The sequence below is a fragment of the Cyanistes caeruleus genome, chromosome 5, assembly GCF_971803275.1.
Source record: "Cyanistes caeruleus chromosome 5, bCyaCae1.hap1.1, whole genome shotgun sequence".
Classification (NCBI taxonomy): Eukaryota; Metazoa; Chordata; class Aves; order Passeriformes; family Paridae; genus Cyanistes; species Cyanistes caeruleus.
Window position 1 is genome coordinate 49,487,823 of NC_141705.1, and position 20,942 is coordinate 49,508,764.

At 45.6% G+C, this 20,942-nt stretch overlaps 2 protein-coding genes and 1 long non-coding RNA gene across 6 annotated transcripts in view; 2 read left to right on the forward strand and 1 right to left on the reverse strand.

Moving 5' to 3' along the window:
- LOC111929437 (uncharacterized) overlaps positions 1–20,942 on the reverse strand; it is a 59,900-nt gene that overhangs the window by 24,805 nt on the left and 14,153 nt on the right. The window lies entirely within an intron of this gene.
- LOC111945980 (alcohol dehydrogenase 1-like) lies at positions 1,746–6,253 on the forward strand. The gene is made up of 9 exons (XM_086888407.1): positions 1,746–2,185; positions 3,106–3,207; positions 3,412–3,553; positions 3,870–3,957; positions 4,104–4,323; positions 4,448–4,708; positions 5,012–5,141; positions 5,457–5,595; positions 6,011–6,253. Exons 1-9 carry the CDS (start codon positions 2,168–2,170, stop codon positions 6,033–6,035), a joined length of 1,125 nt encoding a protein of 374 aa, XP_086744533.1. The 5' UTR covers positions 1,746–2,167; the 3' UTR covers positions 6,036–6,253.
- Positions 14,858–18,864, forward strand: LOC111929431 (alcohol dehydrogenase 1-like). Its single transcript, XM_086888408.1, has 9 exons — positions 14,858–14,957; positions 15,880–15,981; positions 16,186–16,327; positions 16,644–16,731; positions 16,844–17,063; positions 17,197–17,457; positions 17,761–17,890; positions 18,206–18,344; positions 18,760–18,864. The coding sequence occupies exons 1-9, from the start codon at positions 14,940–14,942 to the stop codon at positions 18,782–18,784; spliced, it is 1,125 nt and encodes a 374-aa protein (XP_086744534.1). The 5' UTR covers positions 14,858–14,939; the 3' UTR covers positions 18,785–18,864.

A 20,942-nucleotide genomic window follows, 5' to 3' on the forward strand; every position in this document is an offset into this window, starting at 1 on the left:
TGCTTCCAGGTTATCAGATGGAGGCCACAGATCCCAGTAATAAAACCTGTGCTACACAGATACCTAGGAGACAACAAGCCCATGTTTTGTTCAGGGGTTATCGCATCTTTGGACAAGTGAAAAAAAGTTATTCTGGACAAGTGAAAATTTTTTTTTCTCTAAAAAGCTGCATAAATCACACTAGAAGTCAATATAGTTTTATTTCTTTTTTAATGCAGCAGGTTGACCAGGCTGAATACTGAAAATCTTTAAAACTTCATTCTAAAACTCCTTATTCTTGGAAAATCATACATCATCATAATTCAGGCTCTGACTGAAGCTACCAGAGGTATGCAAACAAATGTTTGAAAAAGTAGAAATTTCTTGAGAAAAAGTGCTAAATATCTCTGTTTACCTGAAATACAGATTAAAATTATCCACAAGTGCATGTCTGCTCTAGAGCCAGCTACTCACCTCCAAGACAGGAGCATGTTATCACTTTGAGTCTGGGTTGACCAGCAGGGCTGGGGAGCTGAATGCCAAGCAGCGCTTCCATGTGGCTGAGACCACTGTCACACCACAGGGCTGCCATGCTCTGTGCAAGAGCTCAGACACCTGCTGGGGTAGGATAGAGCAGCTGGGCTGCATCCCTGAAGCTGGAGATGGGATCAGGGAACTTGAGAGCTGGGGGTTTGGCCTGCCAAGTCTAAGTCCTACAGCAGCTACTGACTTTCCTCCTCAGCCCATGAAACAGGTTTGGGGTATTCAGCAGCAAGCACCAGCACAGACCTCTGCAAGCAGTCAGCTGAACACATGAACATGGGGCTGACGTCTTCCCAAACACAGAAGCAGTTCCCAAACACACACAGTGCTCATCTTAGCCTGGTCCACCAACAAGTTCTTGCTCATCCTGTATCCCCTATACATCACCTTGTCCAACGCCACAGCAGAAAACAGCTCTGGGGGCAACCTGAAGAGGCCAGGGGGTGTGAACCCACAAGCCAGGTTACACAGAAGTGATGTAACTGTGTCCTTGGAAAACCAAGTCCTTTCTTGACAGACTTTCCCCGTACCGTTCTGGTGAAAATAGCAGCAATAACACAGACAGTAAAGCTTCAACCCAGAAGGCAGTGTCCACCCCACCATGTTTTCACTGCTTTTTTTTTTTGTTTTGAGATTTTTTTGTTGTTGTTGGTTTTTTTTTGGTTTTTTTTTTTAATTTTTAACCACTTTGCAAATACCTTGGCATGAATAACCACGAGGTCAAATGCTCCAGCCTAGCAAAAAGGGGATGCCAAGGAAGCCCCACCAGTGCCGCAAATCTCGTCCTTTCATATCTGCCTGAAGCAACTGGAGGAGGAAAAAAATCTTTCTGAATATTCTGTGCCTAACAGGCAGAATGGCCCAAGGGCAGGGTCACCGATAAAAGCCTCCCTGGAGGACTTCTGCCCTCATCCATCTCCCTGTTGCTATCCAGCTCCTCTGTGTAATAAATTTTAATTATTTGTTGATCAAATTTAATATTATTACTAAAATAAAATATGATTGCTAAGTCTGTTTTTAAAAAAAGCTAACATTGCAGAAACGCTGAACCACAATGACCACATTTCCGGCTGTGAAGGCAAGGAGCTGAAACTGCAAAGCTAAATCTGTAGAATGGTATCTGGCTGAAAAAAAGGGGAAGTAGAACATCTTATTCAGGAGAATTGCCTACCCACGACCAGCAAGAGGCAGAAGAAGATGCCCTAGCAACAGGAGGCGCAGGCACTGATTCGATCCAGGAAGGCACAGATGCAGGGACTGTATAAATAAGGGAACCTCCTCAGCCAAGGCACGCCGTGTGCGGGACACTTAAGACAAAGTGTCCTCCGGCTCATCCCCAGCTGGGTTTTTGCTTGCTTTACTGCTTGCTGAATTAATAAAAATTTGCTTTCATTAATTATTATATAAATTGACCCTTCTATTTTGTCACGACAATTTATAACACTCCCCTCAGCACTCGCTGTGCTGCCTAGCACCCAGCATCCGACACAGATTAACCAGCGCTCTCCAGCTGCGACGCTGCCGCACCGGGGCTGCTCCCGCTCCACGCCTGGGGAATTCCACAACGCGGGGCTTGGGCCACACGGGCCAGAGGCACCTTCCCTCCAGCCGGCGACAGCGACAGACACAGCTCTGCTAAGACCACATGGCCACTGCCGGAAAAGTAAGGACATCGCATTTCCCATCCTCCTTCCCGAGGTGCCCTGCTCCTGGCGAAATCGCTGCAAAAGGCTCAGCCTGCGCTCCACTCTGCGTGCCCTCTTTCTTCCCACCTTACTCCTCCTCTGCCTCTTCCAAACCCCTGTGAATTTCACCAGATTCTGCTTTTGGACAACTGCACGTGTCCCTGCCTGCATTAGGTCGTGCACTCCCCCTCTGTCCTGCCCAGCTGCTCAGGACACAAAATACACAATTGTGCTGCTCTGAAAAATCCTGCTCAATCCCACTCTGTGCTCCTGCCCTGGCAGCAAAAGGAGCTCTTCAGTGGTGCCTTCTTCAGCCACTCGTCTCCTGCACTCAACCTTGTCCATGGCCATGCCCTTTTCAAGCTGCAAACTCCATTTTGCTGATGCCAAACAGCTTTGCATTCAGCGGCACAGGGTTTGAGCAATGGCACACACAAATCATCCTTTTGGCAAGGGGAGAAATTATCCAGTTGCCAGGCAGGCTGGGAGTGTTTCGTAACCTCTTTTTATGTACCTTCAGCCCACTAAAAGTAAAAGTTCCCTCTTGCTTGCCTTGAACAACAGAAGCGCTCACGTTGCTGTTGCATCTGCCTCATACACCACTTCATTTTGCCACTTCATTTTGCATTTCACTCTTCACAAGGCCAGTGTTTACTGAACATTGTTTGGCTTCACGTACAGCTGAGTACTCCAGTGTTTCTGCTGTCCCACCACGTCCCACCCAACCAGCAACCCCCAGAAACAGCACAGGACAGCTGTGTAGCTCTAGAAGTGTGTGCTGCAGTGTGCAGAGACCCGTGTTGTACTCCTCTGGCTTTGGTGATTGTAGGACAACTGTCTGGGCTTTTTGTCAAAGGTGAACCTTCCTCTGCAATGAATTCTTCTCGGTTGCTTCCAGGTTATCAGGTGCAGGGCTGCTGTTGCCTGGGCCCCCAGCAAACCTCTCTCTGTTGAGGAGGTGGAAGTTGCACCTCCAAAGGCAGGGGAAGTCCGGATCAAGGTAAAATCATTATTGCAATTTTTTTTCTCCCTTGTGGGAATTGCTCTCCTTGTGGCTGTACCTTGGATACAACCAAACAATCTGTGTCCTCTCATAGGCCTTAACAGTCCAGAGAAGTTCTGTGAAAAAATCTCCCACAAACTGAGATAAACAGAGGCTGGACTATTTCTAGAAATCACCATTTACTCTTTCCTCTACAAACAGATTGTGGCCACAGGCATCTGTCACTCAGACGATCACGGTTTGAGAGGTTCCTTGCCTAATGTAGATTTCCCAGTTATACCAGGCCATGAAGGAGCCGGGATTGTGGAAAGCATTGGAGAAGGAGTGACCTCTGTGAAACCAGGTAACCAACACACACTCAAACACACACCCAGGATTCAGGCCTCAAATCTCTGCCAAGAGCTCAGAAACTTCCCCCTGCTCCCGAGTCAGTGGTTAAAAACCTGAGCGCACACAAATTGCTCTGGACTCTCATGTCCACTTTCCCAATCTGTTCCTCCTGTAGATGAGTGGGGCATAGAGCATTCATCCTCACAGGGAAAGCAGAGGGCTCATGGTAGGTTTCTGCCCTCAAAAAGCTCAGGAGATATGATTCAACAGGCAGTGCCCTCAGGGTCTACTGAGCAAAAGGCACCTAATAGGGATCCACTGTGTTGCAGGGGACAAAGTGATCCCACTTGCCATCCCTCAGTGTGGGGAATGCAGCTTCTGCCGGAATCCTGACTCCAACTACTGCCAGAAGTTCCAGTGAGTTTGCTTTGCTTTTCCCTACATCTACACAGGGATGATTTTGTGACAAGTCTGATACTCCCATCAGTGCTTCATCAATCAATAAAAAAAAAAAAAGTGCTCCCATCAGTCAATCAAATACTAATGTTTCTACCTGCCCACAGTTTCTCTGAACCACAAAACCTGCTGCCAGACAAGACCAGCCGCTTCTCTTGCAAAGGGAAGCAGATCCACCACTTCCTGTGGATCAGCACCTTTGCCGAATACACCGTGGTCCCAGAGTACGCCGTTGCCAAGATCGATGCTGCGGCACCTCTGGACAAAATCTGCTTGTTTGGCTGTGGGTTTTCCACTGGCTATGGGGCTGCCATCAACACAGCCAAGGTCGGTATTTAGGTGTGTTTAGCACACCATGGACACCCTCACAACCTCATCAATCCTGAGCAAAAGAAACCTCCCCTGCTTCCTCCTCTTCCTGCTGGAGACTCACAGGATCCCATCTGTGCAGGTAAAACCAGGCTCCACCTGTGCCATCTTTGGCCTCGGAGGAGTTGGCCTCTCCGTCATCATGGGCTGCAAGGCAGCTGGAGCTTCCCGCATCATTGCCGTGGACATCAACAGCGACAAGTTCTCCAAGGCCAAGGAGCTGGGAGCCACCGACTGCATCAACCCCCGAGACTTGAGGAAGCCCGTCCAGGAGGTGCTCACCGAGATGACCGGGCAGGGCGTGGACTACTCCTTTGAGGCCATCGGGCTCGCAGACACCATGGTAGGTGGCGCTTCTGCACCTTTCCTCCCTCCCACATCATCACTGGCTCCTCTCAGGGCAAAATTCACCCCCAAGGGAAGCTCCTCACCTGCTGCCTGCAATGCAGGAGGCACAAAGGCCGCCTGCTGCCTTGAGGATGAAACAGCGTACAAATCTTAAACGAGGCCACAAGCCCTCCAGCTCTGCTCCACAAGGGGGGATGTGTTTTAACATTACCTGGGAGGAGCAGGAATTTGCACAGAAAGAACACTCCCCTGACCAGCTCACCAGGGCTTTCTCTAATTCTCCTGCCTGTCCCATCAGATTGCTGCCTTGGCTTCCTGCAATATGAACACCGGTGTCTGTGTGATGATTGGGGTAATGGATTCAGAAATTTCCATCGATCCCATGCTTCTGCTGACTGGGCGTACCTGGAAAGGGACTGTGTTTGGAGGTATAAGACTTAAGAATACAGACTAAATATTTCAGCTTTTCCTTTCATGGTAGTTGACACGTTAAAGTAAGGAGGGTTTTCAAGAAGAAGACAACTAAAGAGGAGCATGCATTGCCTGCATTAAACATTAGCATGACACATGCAAATAGTCCTCTGCTTGTTTCACACAGAAACCCCTCATCCTAAAGAACAGAAAATCTCTCACAAGACTGTGGCACCAGCATTGGTCTCTCAGTCCTGACCCTCACAGTAGCACTACCCTACCAAAACACCCTTGCTCCCATTAGTTGTACAGCTGCTTTCTCCTCTTTCTAGGCTGGAAATCAAGGGAATGTATCCCCAAATTAGTTTCCAGCTATTTGGAGAAGAAATTCAATTCAGACTTGCTGATCACACACACGCTGCCATTCGCTGAAGTGAACAAGGGATTTGAGTTGTTACGTGCCGGAAAAAGGTGAGACCCTGACCAGCAGGAACGAGGTACAGCAAACCTCAACACCTCCTCCTAGAATTCCAGCAGGCAGAGCAGGCAACACTGGCTTCCCAAAGAGCACCTGAGCCTTTTGAGGAAGCAGGGCCTCACAGCTGAGTGGTGCCAAGAGCTGCCATAGCGCAGAGGGAAGAGCCCATGTGCAGCACAGGGAACCCTCCTGCTCATGGCTCAGCTCAGCACAGATCCTGTGGCCTTATTCCCTGAGGGCTCCCCTCAGCAGGGATTTGAAGGCTGCCCCACTGCTGCACGTCTCATGCAGCTCAGTCAGGAAGAGGCTGGATGATGACAAAGAAGGGGCCAGACCCCAGGCACACCTGCCTGCCCCACTGCCTGCTCCTGAGCTGCAGCAAACCTTCCCTTCCCTTCCACTTTTCAGTATCCGCACTGTCCTGCTCTTCTGAAGGACACAGCCAAGGAAACCCAGCAGAGGGACCAGCACAGCAGATGCTCTCCTGGCCCTGGCACCTTCTCAAGCAGCACCTCCTTGTGGGGCACAAGGAGAAGAGAACAAGGAATTCACCTGTGCTGGTGCCACTGCTGCTCCTGCTGTGCTTGGACAGGACATAGAAGGATGTCTCTCCCAAGAAAACACTTTTACTAATAAAGGTTTTTAAACCAACTCATCTGACACAGTGCACTCAATCAACAGAGATGCCAGGGCCTTGGGACAACTGGCTGATGGATCAGGAGCACAGCTAGTGATTTCCTTGACCTGTCTAAAACAAGGTTTTATACTGATAGGAATAGGCAGGTCCATCTGGTTAATGTATGGCTCTGAGGGATGTGTAAGCAAAAAAATATTGGGTTTTTTGACTGTGGGGTGAACTATTCAACACCTGATTTACTGACACCTGACAGGATGAGCCTTTCTCAGAGGGGAAAAGGAATTTTAGCACAGGAGCTAGCAGAGCTCTATGATAGAGCTTTAAACTGGAAATGGGAATTGGAAAATACCAGGCTGGTCAGTGACAAGCAGTGCAATTGTGCACCAAAACATGAGGAAAGGAGCACTAATGGGATCCCTCAATCTGCTCCACAAGTGTTGGCTACCAAGTAGTACATGTGGAAATGTTTCTGTACCAATGAATGCAGCTTGAGGAACAACCAATGATGACCTCAAAAGTTTCAGCCAGTGCCAGGGGCTCGATATCATTGGCATAGGTGAAACTGGTGGGACAAGCTCTGTGACTGGAGTGCCCTGTTGGATGGTTACAGACTCTTTGGGAGGGAAAGGCAGGGCAGAAGAGACAGGGGGGTGGCACTGTATGTAATAGAAGGGTTGGAATGTATGCAGCTGTAATGGCACAGTTAAGAGCCTCTGGGTGAGAATCAAGGAGCAAACAAAAAATGTGGATGTCACCATGGGTGTCTACTGTAGACCTATCAATTTGCTCAGTACTATTCTCTCCTAAGTTTTCTTTCTTTGATTCATATTCATCCTCTTTAGATCCTGATCTTAGTTTGGAGGCCTTTTTCCTGGACTAGTTTTAATCTTGGAACAACCTCAGAGAAATTGCCACTCTGTAACGGGGAAGAAACATTACATGTGCATTTATGTCCCATCGCATATAAACGTGGGTGCTTGAGGTGCTATACCTAGGCTATCAGCAATCATAAAGTACAATTCCTCCTTACACTGCATAGTGAAATTCTGTAGGACTGACTATGATCACAGCACGTCTGACAAAGGAATTCATTCTGAATGAATGAATGCACAAAAAAAAAATATAAAAGGCAAGGCTATGATCCTAATGGGTCTCCCCCAAGTTAAGATATTCCATCATTACAACAGCATTTTGAGTCCATACAATAGCATGGACTCAAAATCAGCAATTGCTGGAAGAATCCTGTTCTCTGTTTTAACATTTTTTTTCCCGCACGCATTCTCCTTCACTAGGGTGAACAGAATCAATAATTGTTCATTTTAATAGACCTTTATCAATATTTTTTTAATATCTCTTCTATGTACAATATATCAGGGTGGATCTAACTTCCACTTTCCTTACCTCATTTGCCTCATTCCACTATCATTTTGTACAAGGTCCACAATATTTCTGTTCTAATGGAAATTAAAGCATCAGGGCATCTTATGGAATAGTGAACTATCAATACTGCTAACAAATGCAAAGCCATATTATCTGCTAGGATATTATCTAGTTTGTCCTTCACAGTAGAATGCAAAAATTGTCTCTGAAATGGGAGCCCAGTTCCACTGTGGACAGAAATGGAATGCTGAGTCATTAATAAAGGCACTAATATTGGGCTCTGACTTTTAATTAAAAATTACTGAAGTTTGCTGCACGTAGCAGTAAAGATAAGATTTGTACTTAGCCCTCCTAAGTGCATTTCAGTGTCTATTCCACAGAGATTTCTGTCATATATTCTTCCATCTTTCCACATCTTTGATACAGACAGCAAACAACCAGAACATAAAGAGGACAACAGAAAACTGACTACTACCAAGATGAAGACAAACACCTTGATGTCTATGCCTGTGTGTACTAACATCTGACCTCACAGATCAGCTATTAAAGCTTATAAAATACTTAAATATATACAGCAAGTCAGGGCAGCACTTATTGTAGAATGCAGATAACACAGGATCTGCCATTAAAAGGTTAATCATTAAATCCATGCCTGCTGACATACAAGTTTGATCTTATTTTCCCTCCATTACCTGGATAAGAAGGAAACCACAACAACAACCACCTGCTGTCTGAAATACACACAAAAAGCTGCATAGCAACTGGATCTCAGTATCAACTCCCTGCAATAATTACATACATTTCAAATGTTTTGCAGAGCTGCCAGCTCCCCATGGCACTTTACAACTGCAAGCAGGGCAGACAGAAATTCTCAGACCTATGTTGAATTCACATCAGTGGTGGGTTTGCAAATGTGTGGGACTAGAGCATCACAGGGATGTTTTAAGGAAAAATATCAGTACACATTTGAAAGATCTTTTTACAACCATGGTGTAAGTTTTACACTCAACAGCAGACATTAGACAAGTCTTAAGAGCCAGCAAATGGCAGCACAAGTAGCAGATTTATGTCCTTATGCGTGAGATTAAATTATGAGCCATATGTATGGAATGCTATCTAGGAAGCAGGTGAATGATTTTATTTTCTCTTCATTCTCAGCCCTCTACATGACTATGATATTTGTTGGTTTCAGCTTCAAACACTGAAGGATATTAGGAAGAAACTCTTTATTTTGATAGTGCTGAGGCTCTGGAACAGATTGAGGAGAAGTTGCGGATGCCGCATCCCTGGCTGCGTTCAAGGCCACTTGGATGTGGCTATGAGGAATTTCATCTAGTGAGAAGTGTTCCTGCCCATGGCAGGGTGTTGTAGTTAAGGCCTGGCGGAGCAGAAGAACTCGGGATGTAACAGAAAGCTAGTAACCCACCCCTCTCTCTAAGAAAGTAAAACCTCCTGCAATTAGCCAATAGCACCTAGGTGTGATGTATGTAGATGGGAGTAACACAGTGACCCTAGGCTATAAATGTTAAATTCTTCTGCAATAAATTGCCATATTCACCATCCATCACATCACTGATGCTGTGGGTTGTGGACCGCGCGGTTGAGGATAGCCACCTGTGCTGGCTCTAGCCAGGGTGCCCGCCTTGCTTGAAAACCCACAAATGGTGCCGAGTCCCGGCAAGAAACGTGAGAAGAAACTCAGAAAGCAAGGATACCCTGGACCACCGAGCAGCGGCCAAGATAGCTGGACTGATCTTGGTGAGGGAAGTCCTGGGCCCAGAAGGAAGATGGAATCACTGATAAAGGTCGTATCTGAATTATATAAACAGTGGGGGGTAGATTGTAAATCTAAGGATTTTATGCTTGCTGTTGCACAGCTTTTACAAATGGGTGTTATAGAGCAGCCAGTGGACATTGTTCACCCTGAGGTGTGAGAAAATGTACCAGAGCTCTGGCTAATGAAACTGTAGATTCTGGTAATATAAAACATCTTAAGTCATGGGGTAAGGTTGTTAAGGCCTTGAAAAAAGCTAGACAAATGCAAGAAACCTGGATGGCAGCAAAAGACTGTCTCTTGGTCACCCCATACCCTGAGCTGCCCTCAGAGGGGCAACAGAAAGCAAAAGATTTTTAGAAAAATTTAACAGAAAAGGCGAGAAATGTAGCAAAGACAGTAAGGGGAAAAACATCCCCCCAAAAACTTAAAGATGGCGCTGAGAAAAAAAGTTATCAAGCGGGAAAAAATGTCTTTAACAAAGAACAAAATCTGGCCTTGGAAGGTGGGCACAGTCTGGGGGATGGGAGAGAAAAGGAATATGAAGAAGAAAGAGAAACTGAAGTAAAAAAGATAAGACACGGGGGATGGGTACAGAGGCACAGAGATTGGAATGCAATGGGAGGAGGGGGGAGAAGAAGGCGGAGGGAAAGGTGGGGTAATAGGCGGAGTAGAGGGTGGAACGAAAGGCATGGAGAACCAGGAGGGAGGGAACAGCCCGCCCACAGGGATGGCAGGCGGAGCTGGAGCCCAAGAAAAAGGCACGGAAAACAGGAAGTAGCCAGCCAGTCGAGCTCTGACTCTGATGGAGATATGCACGATGAAGGGTCAGAGCCTCAGAAGAGGAAACAATAAAAAATGCGAAGGGGGATGGGAGCAGAGCTACAACAGCAGAACAGGCGGTTCACCTCCCCCAACTCCCTCTCTGAGAAGAAGTGCCAGGATAATAACCAGTTTGTTACAAAGTCATGATTTATCGAGTTTTTAAAATGTGTTTATATACCCTTTTGGAGTTAATTTTGTGTTTTAAGTAATTATGAGTTTATGTAGTTGTAGTTTTTAGAGTTTTTTTTTAGATTTAAAACCAGCCCAGTGCGGATGGGTTTAGCAAAACACACACACGGCAGCACACAGCAGCCAGAAACCACCATGGCAACCACCGGTGTAACAACCCAGGCAACTTCAGTAAAACTGCGGAAAGCAAAGCAACAAAACAAAAGAGAAACAACAGAAAGCTGGACATTTTGGAGAGGGATAAAAAAGAGAAAATTTTAATTGAAAAATTCAGAAATTAGAAGCTTTATAAACTGTATTAAAGTTAAGTTTTGTTATTTTCTTTTGTTATAAATAATTATTGTTAAGTCTAAATGTTGTTTAATTTAAATTGTTTAATGTTTTATTGGAAACACTTGTTTAAATTGCAAAGTATAATTATTTTCCTAGAGATACGAAGACAGCTACAACTGAAACAGCTGTGATAAAACACTGATGAACACCTGCTCGTGGACAGAAGTGAATACCGTCTATAACACCTTTGACTTTATTGAGAGTTTTATTAAGTTGTTGCAATCCCTGCAGTTTTGTTTGTTACTGCTTTTTTATTTTTTAGTGTTTTTAGAATTTTAAAATGTACCATTGCTGAGAATCAGCTGCCATGGGAAAGGCTTCAGATTAAACCAACTGCTGAAAGGTTTAATTGGTCTGATACCTAAGGCTTTTGATCATTTGCTTTGTACAAATGCATTTTAACAGTTTGCTGTGCTGTAAGCATCTCATAGCTGTTACTATTGAGAACCTTGTTTTAAAAATATGTTAAGAGGCATCTTTCCAGTTTAAAGTCTAAGGCCCTGGCCAAGCCTTGACTTTACCTGGACAGAATGTTTGCCAATAGATCCAGGTGTTTTCTGTACCAAATCAGTATTTGAGTCACTTTTTGACTCAGCAATTTGACCCTATTAATATGACAGCTGGATCAATTTTGAAGTGAGCTTGGAGAATCATTTCCGGAGGTGGTTATCCAATCCTTCACTGATGATTTTTTGTTTTTGTTTGTTTGTTAAGTATGAGATGCTGGTGCAGTGTTTTAGTAATTAACAGTACTTTTATATTACATATGTTAGTAATAATGTTTATGATTTAATTGATTTTTAACTGCTATAAGTTCTTACTAATTGTATATAAGGTTTTGTGTTAATGTTGAACAAAAATACATCTCATCTTTATTTTTTAAAGAAAACGGGGGAGATTGATACCCTAAAAGTATTTGATTAGTGTAATTCATTAACTTCAAGGAGAGAAGTGCCTGTGTTTTGTTAGCAGGTTCAGAAAAGTCACCTGTCCATCTAACCAGACTGTCTGCCTCTGAACACACGAGATCCAGTGAACAGAGAACTCACCACACAGCCTTGGAACTCTAGACATGGATCAAAAGTGGACCTGTCAGGACACAGTTGTGTCTGAACACTACACAGACAGTTGCCAACAGAAATTTTATGTTGTTATTATGATGTTGTGTCTCTACCAATTTTTCAGTTAACCTTTGTTTTAAGATTTAGAAGAGTCTGAAGAACAACCTGAACATCAAAGCCCTCAGTCACTGATCAGCTGCCAGCTGACATCAGGGGAGCAGTGAACATTCCAGGACTGAATCGTGTTAGAGAAATTTTATAGAAGATTTAAGAACTGTAGAGACTCCATCTAACTATATATAAAGCAAATTGTTTTCACGCTTAGACTACATATACACCAGAGCACGTGTGTTAAAAGTAGTTAAATAATAGTTTAAGGTAAAGTGTCTAGCCTGTGTAGTAATTGTTATGTTAATATAAAGTATAAGTATTTTTCCTTTAAGAGGTAGTGTAAGCATCTTTAAAAGTTCATTTAACGTTAAAGTTTTAGCTGTGAGTTTGCAAGTATGGTGTTATTTATATGGTAAACTGCTTATAGTAATTGTGCTCTTTATAGTTATAACACCTGAAGCAGTGGGCTAAGCCCCTGCATTTATACACAAAGCTTTAACTCCTCTGTTAACTTTTGTGTATTAGCTGTTACCATCCCCAGAGTCCTATACCACTCCAGAGAAGAAGTGAACCAGTACCTTGAGCGAGCAGGCTGCCTTCAGAAAAGAGAGCTGCTGACAGGACTGTCAATAGCAATGCTGCTCGGCTTGGGAGCGACCGGAGCAGCCATGGGTGTCTCCGCTCTGGTAACCCAAAGTCAGAGTCTCTTTCAGCTACAGATGACTGTAGATGAAGATCTACAGAGAATTGAGAAATCCATATCCTTTCTAGAAAAATCAGTCTCCTCACTCTCTGAAGTTGGTTTTGCAGAACAAGTGAAGTCTCAACCTTCTTTTCATGCAGCAAGGAGGCCTCTGCATCGCCCTGAAAGAAGAGTGCTGCTTCTACGCAGACCACACCAGAGTAGTGAGAGACACCATGGCAGAGCTATGAGACAGGCTGTCTCAAGGGAAGGCAGAGAAAGAAGCTCAGCAAAGCTGGTTCCAATCCTGGTTCGATCAAGCTGCATGGCTAACCCACCCTGGTGTCTACCCTGATTGAACCAGTTGTGATGATCTTGTGCTGATCTTTGGACCATGTATTTTAAATAAGCTTGTGTCCTTTGTTAAGAGCCGATTAGAAAAAGCTAACATTTTGTTTATAGAAAGGCAACAGATGCTTTAAAATATATTTAGTTACTGCATGTGTTTTATATTTACCAATGAAAATTGTAGTATCTATTTTATAAGTTTTTAGCCTTTTAGTTAAGTATAATGTATCCTATATTTTACTCAATTTTATATTATCCATTTTTAAAACTTTTTTAATATAGATAAGTTAGACAGAGTGTTTAGAAATATGTATATAGAAAATAACATTAGAATTTTTAAGATTAATATACCTTATATTTTAGCAAATTAGTTATTCATAGAAAGGGGGGAATATGTTGCAGTTAAGGCCTGGCAGAGCGGAAGAACTCGGGATGTAACAGAAAGCTAGTTACCCACCCCTCTCTCTAAGAAAGTAAAACCTCCTGCAATTAGCCAATAGCACCTAGGTGTGATGTATGTAGATGGGAGTAACACAGTGACCCTAGGCTCTAAATGTTAAATTCTTCTGCAATAAATCGCCATATTCACCATCCATCACATTGATGCTGTGGGTTGTGGACCGCGCGGTTGAGGATAGCCGCCTGTGCTGGCTCTACCCAGGGTGCCCGCCTTGCTTGAAAACCCACACAGGGGGTTAGAACAACATGATCTTTAAGGACCCTTCTAACCCAAGCCATTCTGTAATTTTGTGAAGGACATGTGAATCAGCTGTAGAGATGAGTGTGACAAGCTTGAGTCTATAGAGTAAGTCTCTCCTGATTCATGAAAGCTACATTTTTTTCTGATCATGTCTAATCCTTTTTACTAATCCAAATGACAACAGATGCCTTTTGATTAAAAATAAATAAATAATTTATAGATATAAAGATGTGTGTGTGTGTGTGTGTGTGTGTGTGTGTGTGTGTGTGTGTGTAATATGTCTCAATAGCCAAAGGGCTAACTTCTGCTCATTATAGCATTCAAAATGGCTAGCAATGCAAAAAGGGGGTTTATGTCATTAGTGGAAGTCTTCTAGGAAATGACCCCATTCCTTAGGTTTGAAAAAGTGTCCTTTCAGCCACATGGAAAGAAGATTCCTTTCTAACTGTGGCAGTTACATCACACTCTGGGTGTTCATCTTAACCTGCTCCTCCAACAAGCTCTTGCTCATCCAATCCCTGCAATAGATCATCTTGTCCAATGCCTCGGCAGAAAACACCTCTGGGGGAACCTGAAAAGCCTGGGTGGAGTGAACTCACTCACAAACCTGATCGCACCACAGTGAAGCAAGTGTGCCCTTGGGGAAAAAAATCCTCTTCTGACACATTCTGCCCTTACTGCTCTGATGCAAATAGCAGGAATGACACAGACAGCAAAGCTTCAACCCAGGAGGATGTGTCTTTGTCCACCACATTTTCACTGCCATTTGTTTTGGGGTTTTTTGGTTGGCTTTCTTTTTATTATCATTTTTCAATTTTTAATCACTTTGCAAATACTGTGGTGTGAATGGCCACTAGGTCAAATGCTCCAGCCTGGCAAAAAGGGGACTCCTTTGGTTGGAGGAAGCCACACCACTGCCACATTTCTCCTCTTTCCACACCTGCCAGAAGCAACTGGAAGAAATAAAAGAACCCCTCTGAGCTCTCTGAGCCTTTAAGGCGGGGAGGGCAGGGGATGACCCAAGGGCAGGGTCACCGATAAAAGCCTCCCCGGAGGACTTCTGCCCCCATCCATCTCCCTGCCGCTATCCAACTCCTCCCCTCAGCACTCGCTGTGCTGCCTAGCACCCAGCATCCGACACAGATTATCCAGCGCTCTCCAGCTGCGACGCTGCCGCACCGGGGCTGCTCCCGCTCCACGCCTGGGGAATTCCACAACGCGGGGCTTGGGCCACACGGGCCAGAGGCACCTTCCCTCCAGCCGGCGACAGCGACAGACACAGCTCTGCTAAGACCACATGGCCACTGCCGGAAAAGTAAGGACATCGCATTTCCCATCCTCCTTCCCGAGGTGCCCTGCTCCTGGCGAAATCGCTGCAAAAGGCTCAGCCTGCGCTCCACTCTGCGTGCCCTCTTTCTTCCCACCTTACTCCTCCTCTGCCTCTTCCAAACCCCTGTGAATTTCACCAGATTCTGCTTTTGGACAACTGCACGTGTCCCTACCTGCATTAGGTCGTGCACTCCCCCTCTGTCCTGCCCAGCTGCTCAGGACACAAAATACACAATTGTGCTGCTCTGAAAAATCCTGCTCAATCCCACTCTGTGCTCCTGCCCTGGCAGCAAAAGGAGCTCTTCAGTGGTGCCTTCTTCAGCCACTCGTCTCCTGCACTCAACCTTGTCCATGGCCATGCCCTTTTCAAGCTGCAAACTCCATTTTGCTGATGCCAAACAGCTTTGCATTCAGCGGCACAGGGTTTGAGCAATGGCACACACAAATCATCCTTTTGGCAAGGGGAGAAATTATCCAGTTTCCAGGCAGGCTGGGAGTGTTTCGTAACCTCTTTTTATGTACCTTCAGCCCACTAAAAGTAAAAGTTCCCTCTTGCTTGCCTTGAACAACAGAAGCGCTCACGTTGCTGTTGCATCTGCCTCATACACCACTTCATTTTGCCACTTCATTTTGCATTTCACTCTTCACACAAGGCCAGTGTTTACTGAACATTGTTTGGCTTCACGTACAGCTGAGTACTCCAGTGTTTCTGCTGTCCCACCACGTCCCACCCAACCAGCAACCCCCAGAAACAGCACAGGACAGCTGTGTAGCTCTAGAAGTGTGTGCTGCAGTGTGCAGAGACCCGTGTTGTACTCCTCTGGCTTTAGTGATTGTAGGACAACTGTCTGGGCTTTTTGTCAAAGGTGAACCTTCCTGTGCAATGAATTCTTCTCGGTTGCTTCCAGGTTATCAGGTGCAGGGCTGCTGTTGCCTGGGCCCCCAGCAAACCTCTCTCTGTTGAGGAGGTGGAAGTTGCACCTCCAAAGGCAGGGGAAGTCCGGATCAAGGTAAAATCATTATTGCAATTTTTTTTCTCCCTTGTGGGAATTGCTCTCCTTGTGGCTGTTCTTTGGATACAACCAAACGATCTGTGTCCTCTCATAGGCCTTAACAGTCCAGAGAAGTTCTGTGAAAAAATCTTCCACAAACTGAGATAAACAGAGGCTGGACTATTTCTAGAAATCACCATTTACTCTTTCCTCTACAAACAGATTGTGGCCACAGGCATCTGTCATACAGATGATCACGTTTTGAAAGGTTCCTTTCCTAATGTAGATTTCCCAGTTATACCAGGCCATGAAGGAGCCGGGATTGTGGAAAGCATTGGAGAAGGAGTGACCTCTGTGAAACCAGGTAACCAACACACACTCAAACACACACCCAGGATTCAGGCCTCAAATCTCTGCCAAGAGCTCAGAAACTTCCCCCTGCTCCCGAGTCAGTGGTTAAAAACCTGAGCGCACACAAATTGCTCTGGACTCTCATGTCCACTTTCCCAATCTGTTCCTCCTGTAGATGAGTGGGGCATAGAGCATTCATCCTCACAGGGAAAGCAGAGGGCTCATGGTAGGTTTCTGCCCTCAAAAAGCTCAGGAGATATGATTCAACAGGCAGTGCCCTCAGGGTCTACTGAGCAAAAGGCACCTAACAGGGATCCACTGTGTTGCAGGGGACAAAGTGATACCATTTGCCATCCCTCAGTGTGGGGAATGCAGCTTCTGCCGCAATCCTGACTCCAACTACTGCCAGAAGTTCCAGTGAGTTTGCTTTGCTTTCCCCTACACCTGCACGGGGTTGACTTTGTGACAAGTCTGACAACCCCATCAGTGCTTTAGTCAATCAAATAGAAATACTTGCTTCTCTCCACAGTTTCTCTGAACCACAAAACCTGCTGCCAGACAAGACCAGCTGCTTCTCTTGCAAAGGGAAGCAGATCCACCACTTCATGTGGATCAGCACCTTTGCCGAATACACCGTGGTCCCAGAGTACGCCGTTGCCAAGATCGATGCTGCGGCACCTCTGGACAAAATCTGCTTGTTTGGCTGTGGGTTTTCCACTGGCTATGGGGCTGCCATCAACACAGCCAAGGTCGGTATTTAGGTGTGTTTAGCACACCATGGCCACCCTCACAACCTCATCAATCCTGAGCAAAAGAAACCTCCCCTGCTTCCTCCTCCTCTGCCTCTTCCTGCTGGAGACTCACAGGGTCCCATCTGTGCAGGTAAAACCAGGCTCCACCTGTGCCATCTTTGGCCTCGGAGGAGTTGGCCTCTCCGTCGTCATGGGCTGCAAGGCAGCTGGAGCTTCCCGCATCATTGCCGTGGACATCAACAGCGACAAGTTCTCCAAGGCCAAGGAGCTGGGAGCCACCGACTGCATCAACCCCCGAGACTTGAGGAAGCCCGTCCAGGAGGTGCTCACCGAGATGACCGGGCAGGGTGTGGACTACTCCTTTGAGGCCATCGGGCTCGCAGACACCATGGTAGGTGGCGCTTCTGCACCTTTCCTCCCTCCCACATCATCACTGGCTCCTCTCAGGGCAAAATTCACCCCCAAGGGAAGCTCCTCACCTGCTGCCTGCAATGCAGGAGGCACAAAGGCCGCCTGCTGCCTTGAGGATGAAACAGCGTACAAATCTTAAACGAGGCCACAAGCCCTCCAGCTCTGCTCCACAAGGGGGGATGTGTTTTAACATTACCTGGGAGGAGCAGGAATTTGCACAGAAAGAACACTCCCCTGACCAGCTCACCAGGGCTTTCTCTAATTCTCCTGCCTGTCCCATCAGATTGCTGCCTTGGCTTCCTGCAATATGAACACCGGTGTCTGTGTGATGATTGGGGTAATGGATTCAGAAATTTCCATCGATCCCATGCTTCTGCTGACTGGGCGTACCTGGAAAGGGACTGTGTTTGGAGGTATAAGACTTAAGAATACAGACTAAATATTTCAGCTTTTCCTTTCATGGTAGTTGACACGTTAAAGTAAGGAGGGTTTTCAAGAAGAAGACAACTAAAGAGGAGCATGCATTGCCTGCATTAAACATTAGCATGACACATGCAAATAGTCCTCTGCTTGTTTCACACAGAAACCCCTCATCCTAAAGAACAGAAAATCTCTCACAAGACTGTGGCACCAGCATTGGTCTCTCAGTCCTGACCCTCACAGTAGCACTACCCTACCAAAACACCCTTGCTCCCATTAGTTGTGCAGCTGCTTTCTCCTCTTTCTAGGCTGGAAATCAAGGGAATGTATCCCCAAATTAGTTTCCAGCTATTTGGAGAAGAAATTCAATTCAGACTTGCTGATCACACACACGCTGCCATTCGCTGAAGTGAACAAGGGATTTGAGTTGTTACGTGCCGGAAAAAGGTGAGACCCTGACCAGCAGGAGCGAGGTACAGCAAACCTCAGCACCTCCTCCTAGAATTCCAGCAGGCAGAGCAGGCAACACTGGCTTCCCAAAGAGCACCTGAGCCTTTTGAGGAAGCAGGGCCTCACAGCTGAGTGGTGCCAAGAGCTGCCATAGCGCAGAGGGAAGAGCCCATGTGCAGCACAGGGAACCCTCCTGCTCATGGCTCAGCTCAGCACAGATCCTGTGGCCTTATTCCCTGAGGGCTCCCCTCAGCAGGGATTTGAAGGCTGCCCCACTGCTGCACGTCTCATGCAGCTCAGTCAGGAAGAGGCTGGATGATGACAAAGAAGGGGCCAGACCCCAGGCACACCTGCCTGCCCCACTGCCTGCTCCTGAGCTGCAGCAAACCTTCCCTTCCCTTCCACTTTTCAGTATCCGCACTGTCCTGCTCTTCTGAAGGACACAGCCAAGGAAACCCAGCAGAGGGACCAGCACAGCAGATGCTCTCCTGGCCCTGGCACCTTCTCAAGCAGCACCTCCTTGTGGGGCACAAGGAGAAGAGAACAAGGAATTCACCTGTGCTGGTGCCACTGCTGCTTCTGCTGTGCTTGGACAGGACATAGAAGGATGTCTCTCCCAAGAAAACACTTTTACTAATAAAGGTTTTTAAACCAACTCATCTGACACAGTGCACTCAATCAACAGAGATGCCAGGGCCTTGGGACAACTGGCTGATGGATCAGGAGCACAGCTAGTGATTTCCTTGACCTGTCTAAAACAAGGTATTATACTGATAGGAATAGGCAGGTCCATCTGGTCAATGTATGGCTCTGAGGGAGGTGTAAGCAAAAAAATATTGGGTTTTTTGACTGTGGGGTGAACTATTCAACACCTGATTTACTGACACCTGACAGGATGAGCCTTTCTCAGAGGGGAAAAGGAATTTTAGCACAGGAGCTAGCAGAGCTCTATGATAGAGCTTTAAACTGGAAATGGGAATTGGAAAATACCAGGCTGGTCAGTGACGAGCAGTGCAATTGTGCACCAAAACATGAGGAAAGGAGCACTAATGGGATCCCTCAATCTGCTCCACAAGTGTTGGCTACCAAGTAGCACATGTGGAAATGTTTCTGTACCAATGAATGCAGCTTGAGGAACAACCAATGATGACCTCAAAAGTTTCAGCCAGTGCCAGAGGCTCGATATCATTGGCATAGGTGAAACTGGTGGGACAAGCTCTGTGACTGGAGTGCCCTGTTGGATGGTTACAGACTCTTTGGGAGGGAAAGGCAGGGCAGAAGAGACAGGGGGGTGGCACTGTATGGAATAGAAGGGTTGGAATGTATGCAGCTGTAATGGCACAGTTAAGAGCATCTGGGTGAGAATCAAGGGGCAAACAAAAAATGTGGATGTCACCATGGGTGTCTACTGTAGACCTATCAATTTGCTCAGTACTATTCTCTCCTAAGTTTTCTTTCTTTGATTCATATTCATCCTCTTTAGATCCTGATCTTAGTTTGGAGGCCTTTTTCCTGGACTAGTTTTAATCTTGGAACAACCTCAGAGAAATTGCCACTCTGTAACGGGGAAGAAACATTACATGTGCATTTATGTCCCATCGCATATAAACGTGGGTGCTTGAGGTGCTATACCTAGGCTATCAGCAATCATAAAGTACAATTCCTCCTTACACTGCATAGTGAAATTCTGTAGGACCGACTATGATCACAGCACGTCTGACAAAGGAATTCATTCTGAGCACAAAAAAAAAAAAAATATAAAAGGCAAGGCTATGATCCTAATGGGTCTCCCCCAAGTTAAGATATTCCATCATTACAATAGCATTTTGAGTCCATACAATAGCATGGACTCAAAATCAGCAATTGCTGGAAGAATCCTGTTCTCTGTTTTAACATTTTTTTTCCCGCACGCATTCTCCTTCACTAGGGTGAACAGAATCAATAATTGTTCATTTTAATAGACCTTTATCAATATTTTTTTAATATCTCTTCTATGTACAATATATCAGGGTGGATCTAACTTCCACTTTCCTTACCTCATTTGCCTCATTCCACTATCATTTTGTACAAGGTCCACAATATTTCTGTTCTAATGGAAATTAAAGCATCAGGGCATCTTATGGAATAGTGAACTATCAATACTGCTAACAAATGCAAAGCCATATTATCTGCTAGGATATTATCTAGTTTGTCCTTCACAGTAGAATGCAAAAATTGTCTCCGAAACGGGAGCCCAGTTCCACTGTGGACAGAAATGCTGAGTCATTAATAAAGGCACTAATACTGGGCTCTGACTTTTAATTAAAAATTACTGAAGCTTGCTGCACGTAGCAAGCTTACTAAGCTGTACTTAGCCCTCCTAAGTGCATTTCAGAGTCTATTCCACAGAGATTTCTGTCATATATTCTTCCATCTTTCCACATCTTTGATACAGACAGCAAACAACCAGAACATAAAGAGGACAACAGAAAACTGACTACTACCAAGATGAAGACAAACACCTTGATGTCTATGCCTGTGTGTACTAACATCTGACCTCACAGATCAGCTATTAAAGCTTATAAAATACTTAAATATATACAGCAAGTCAGGGCA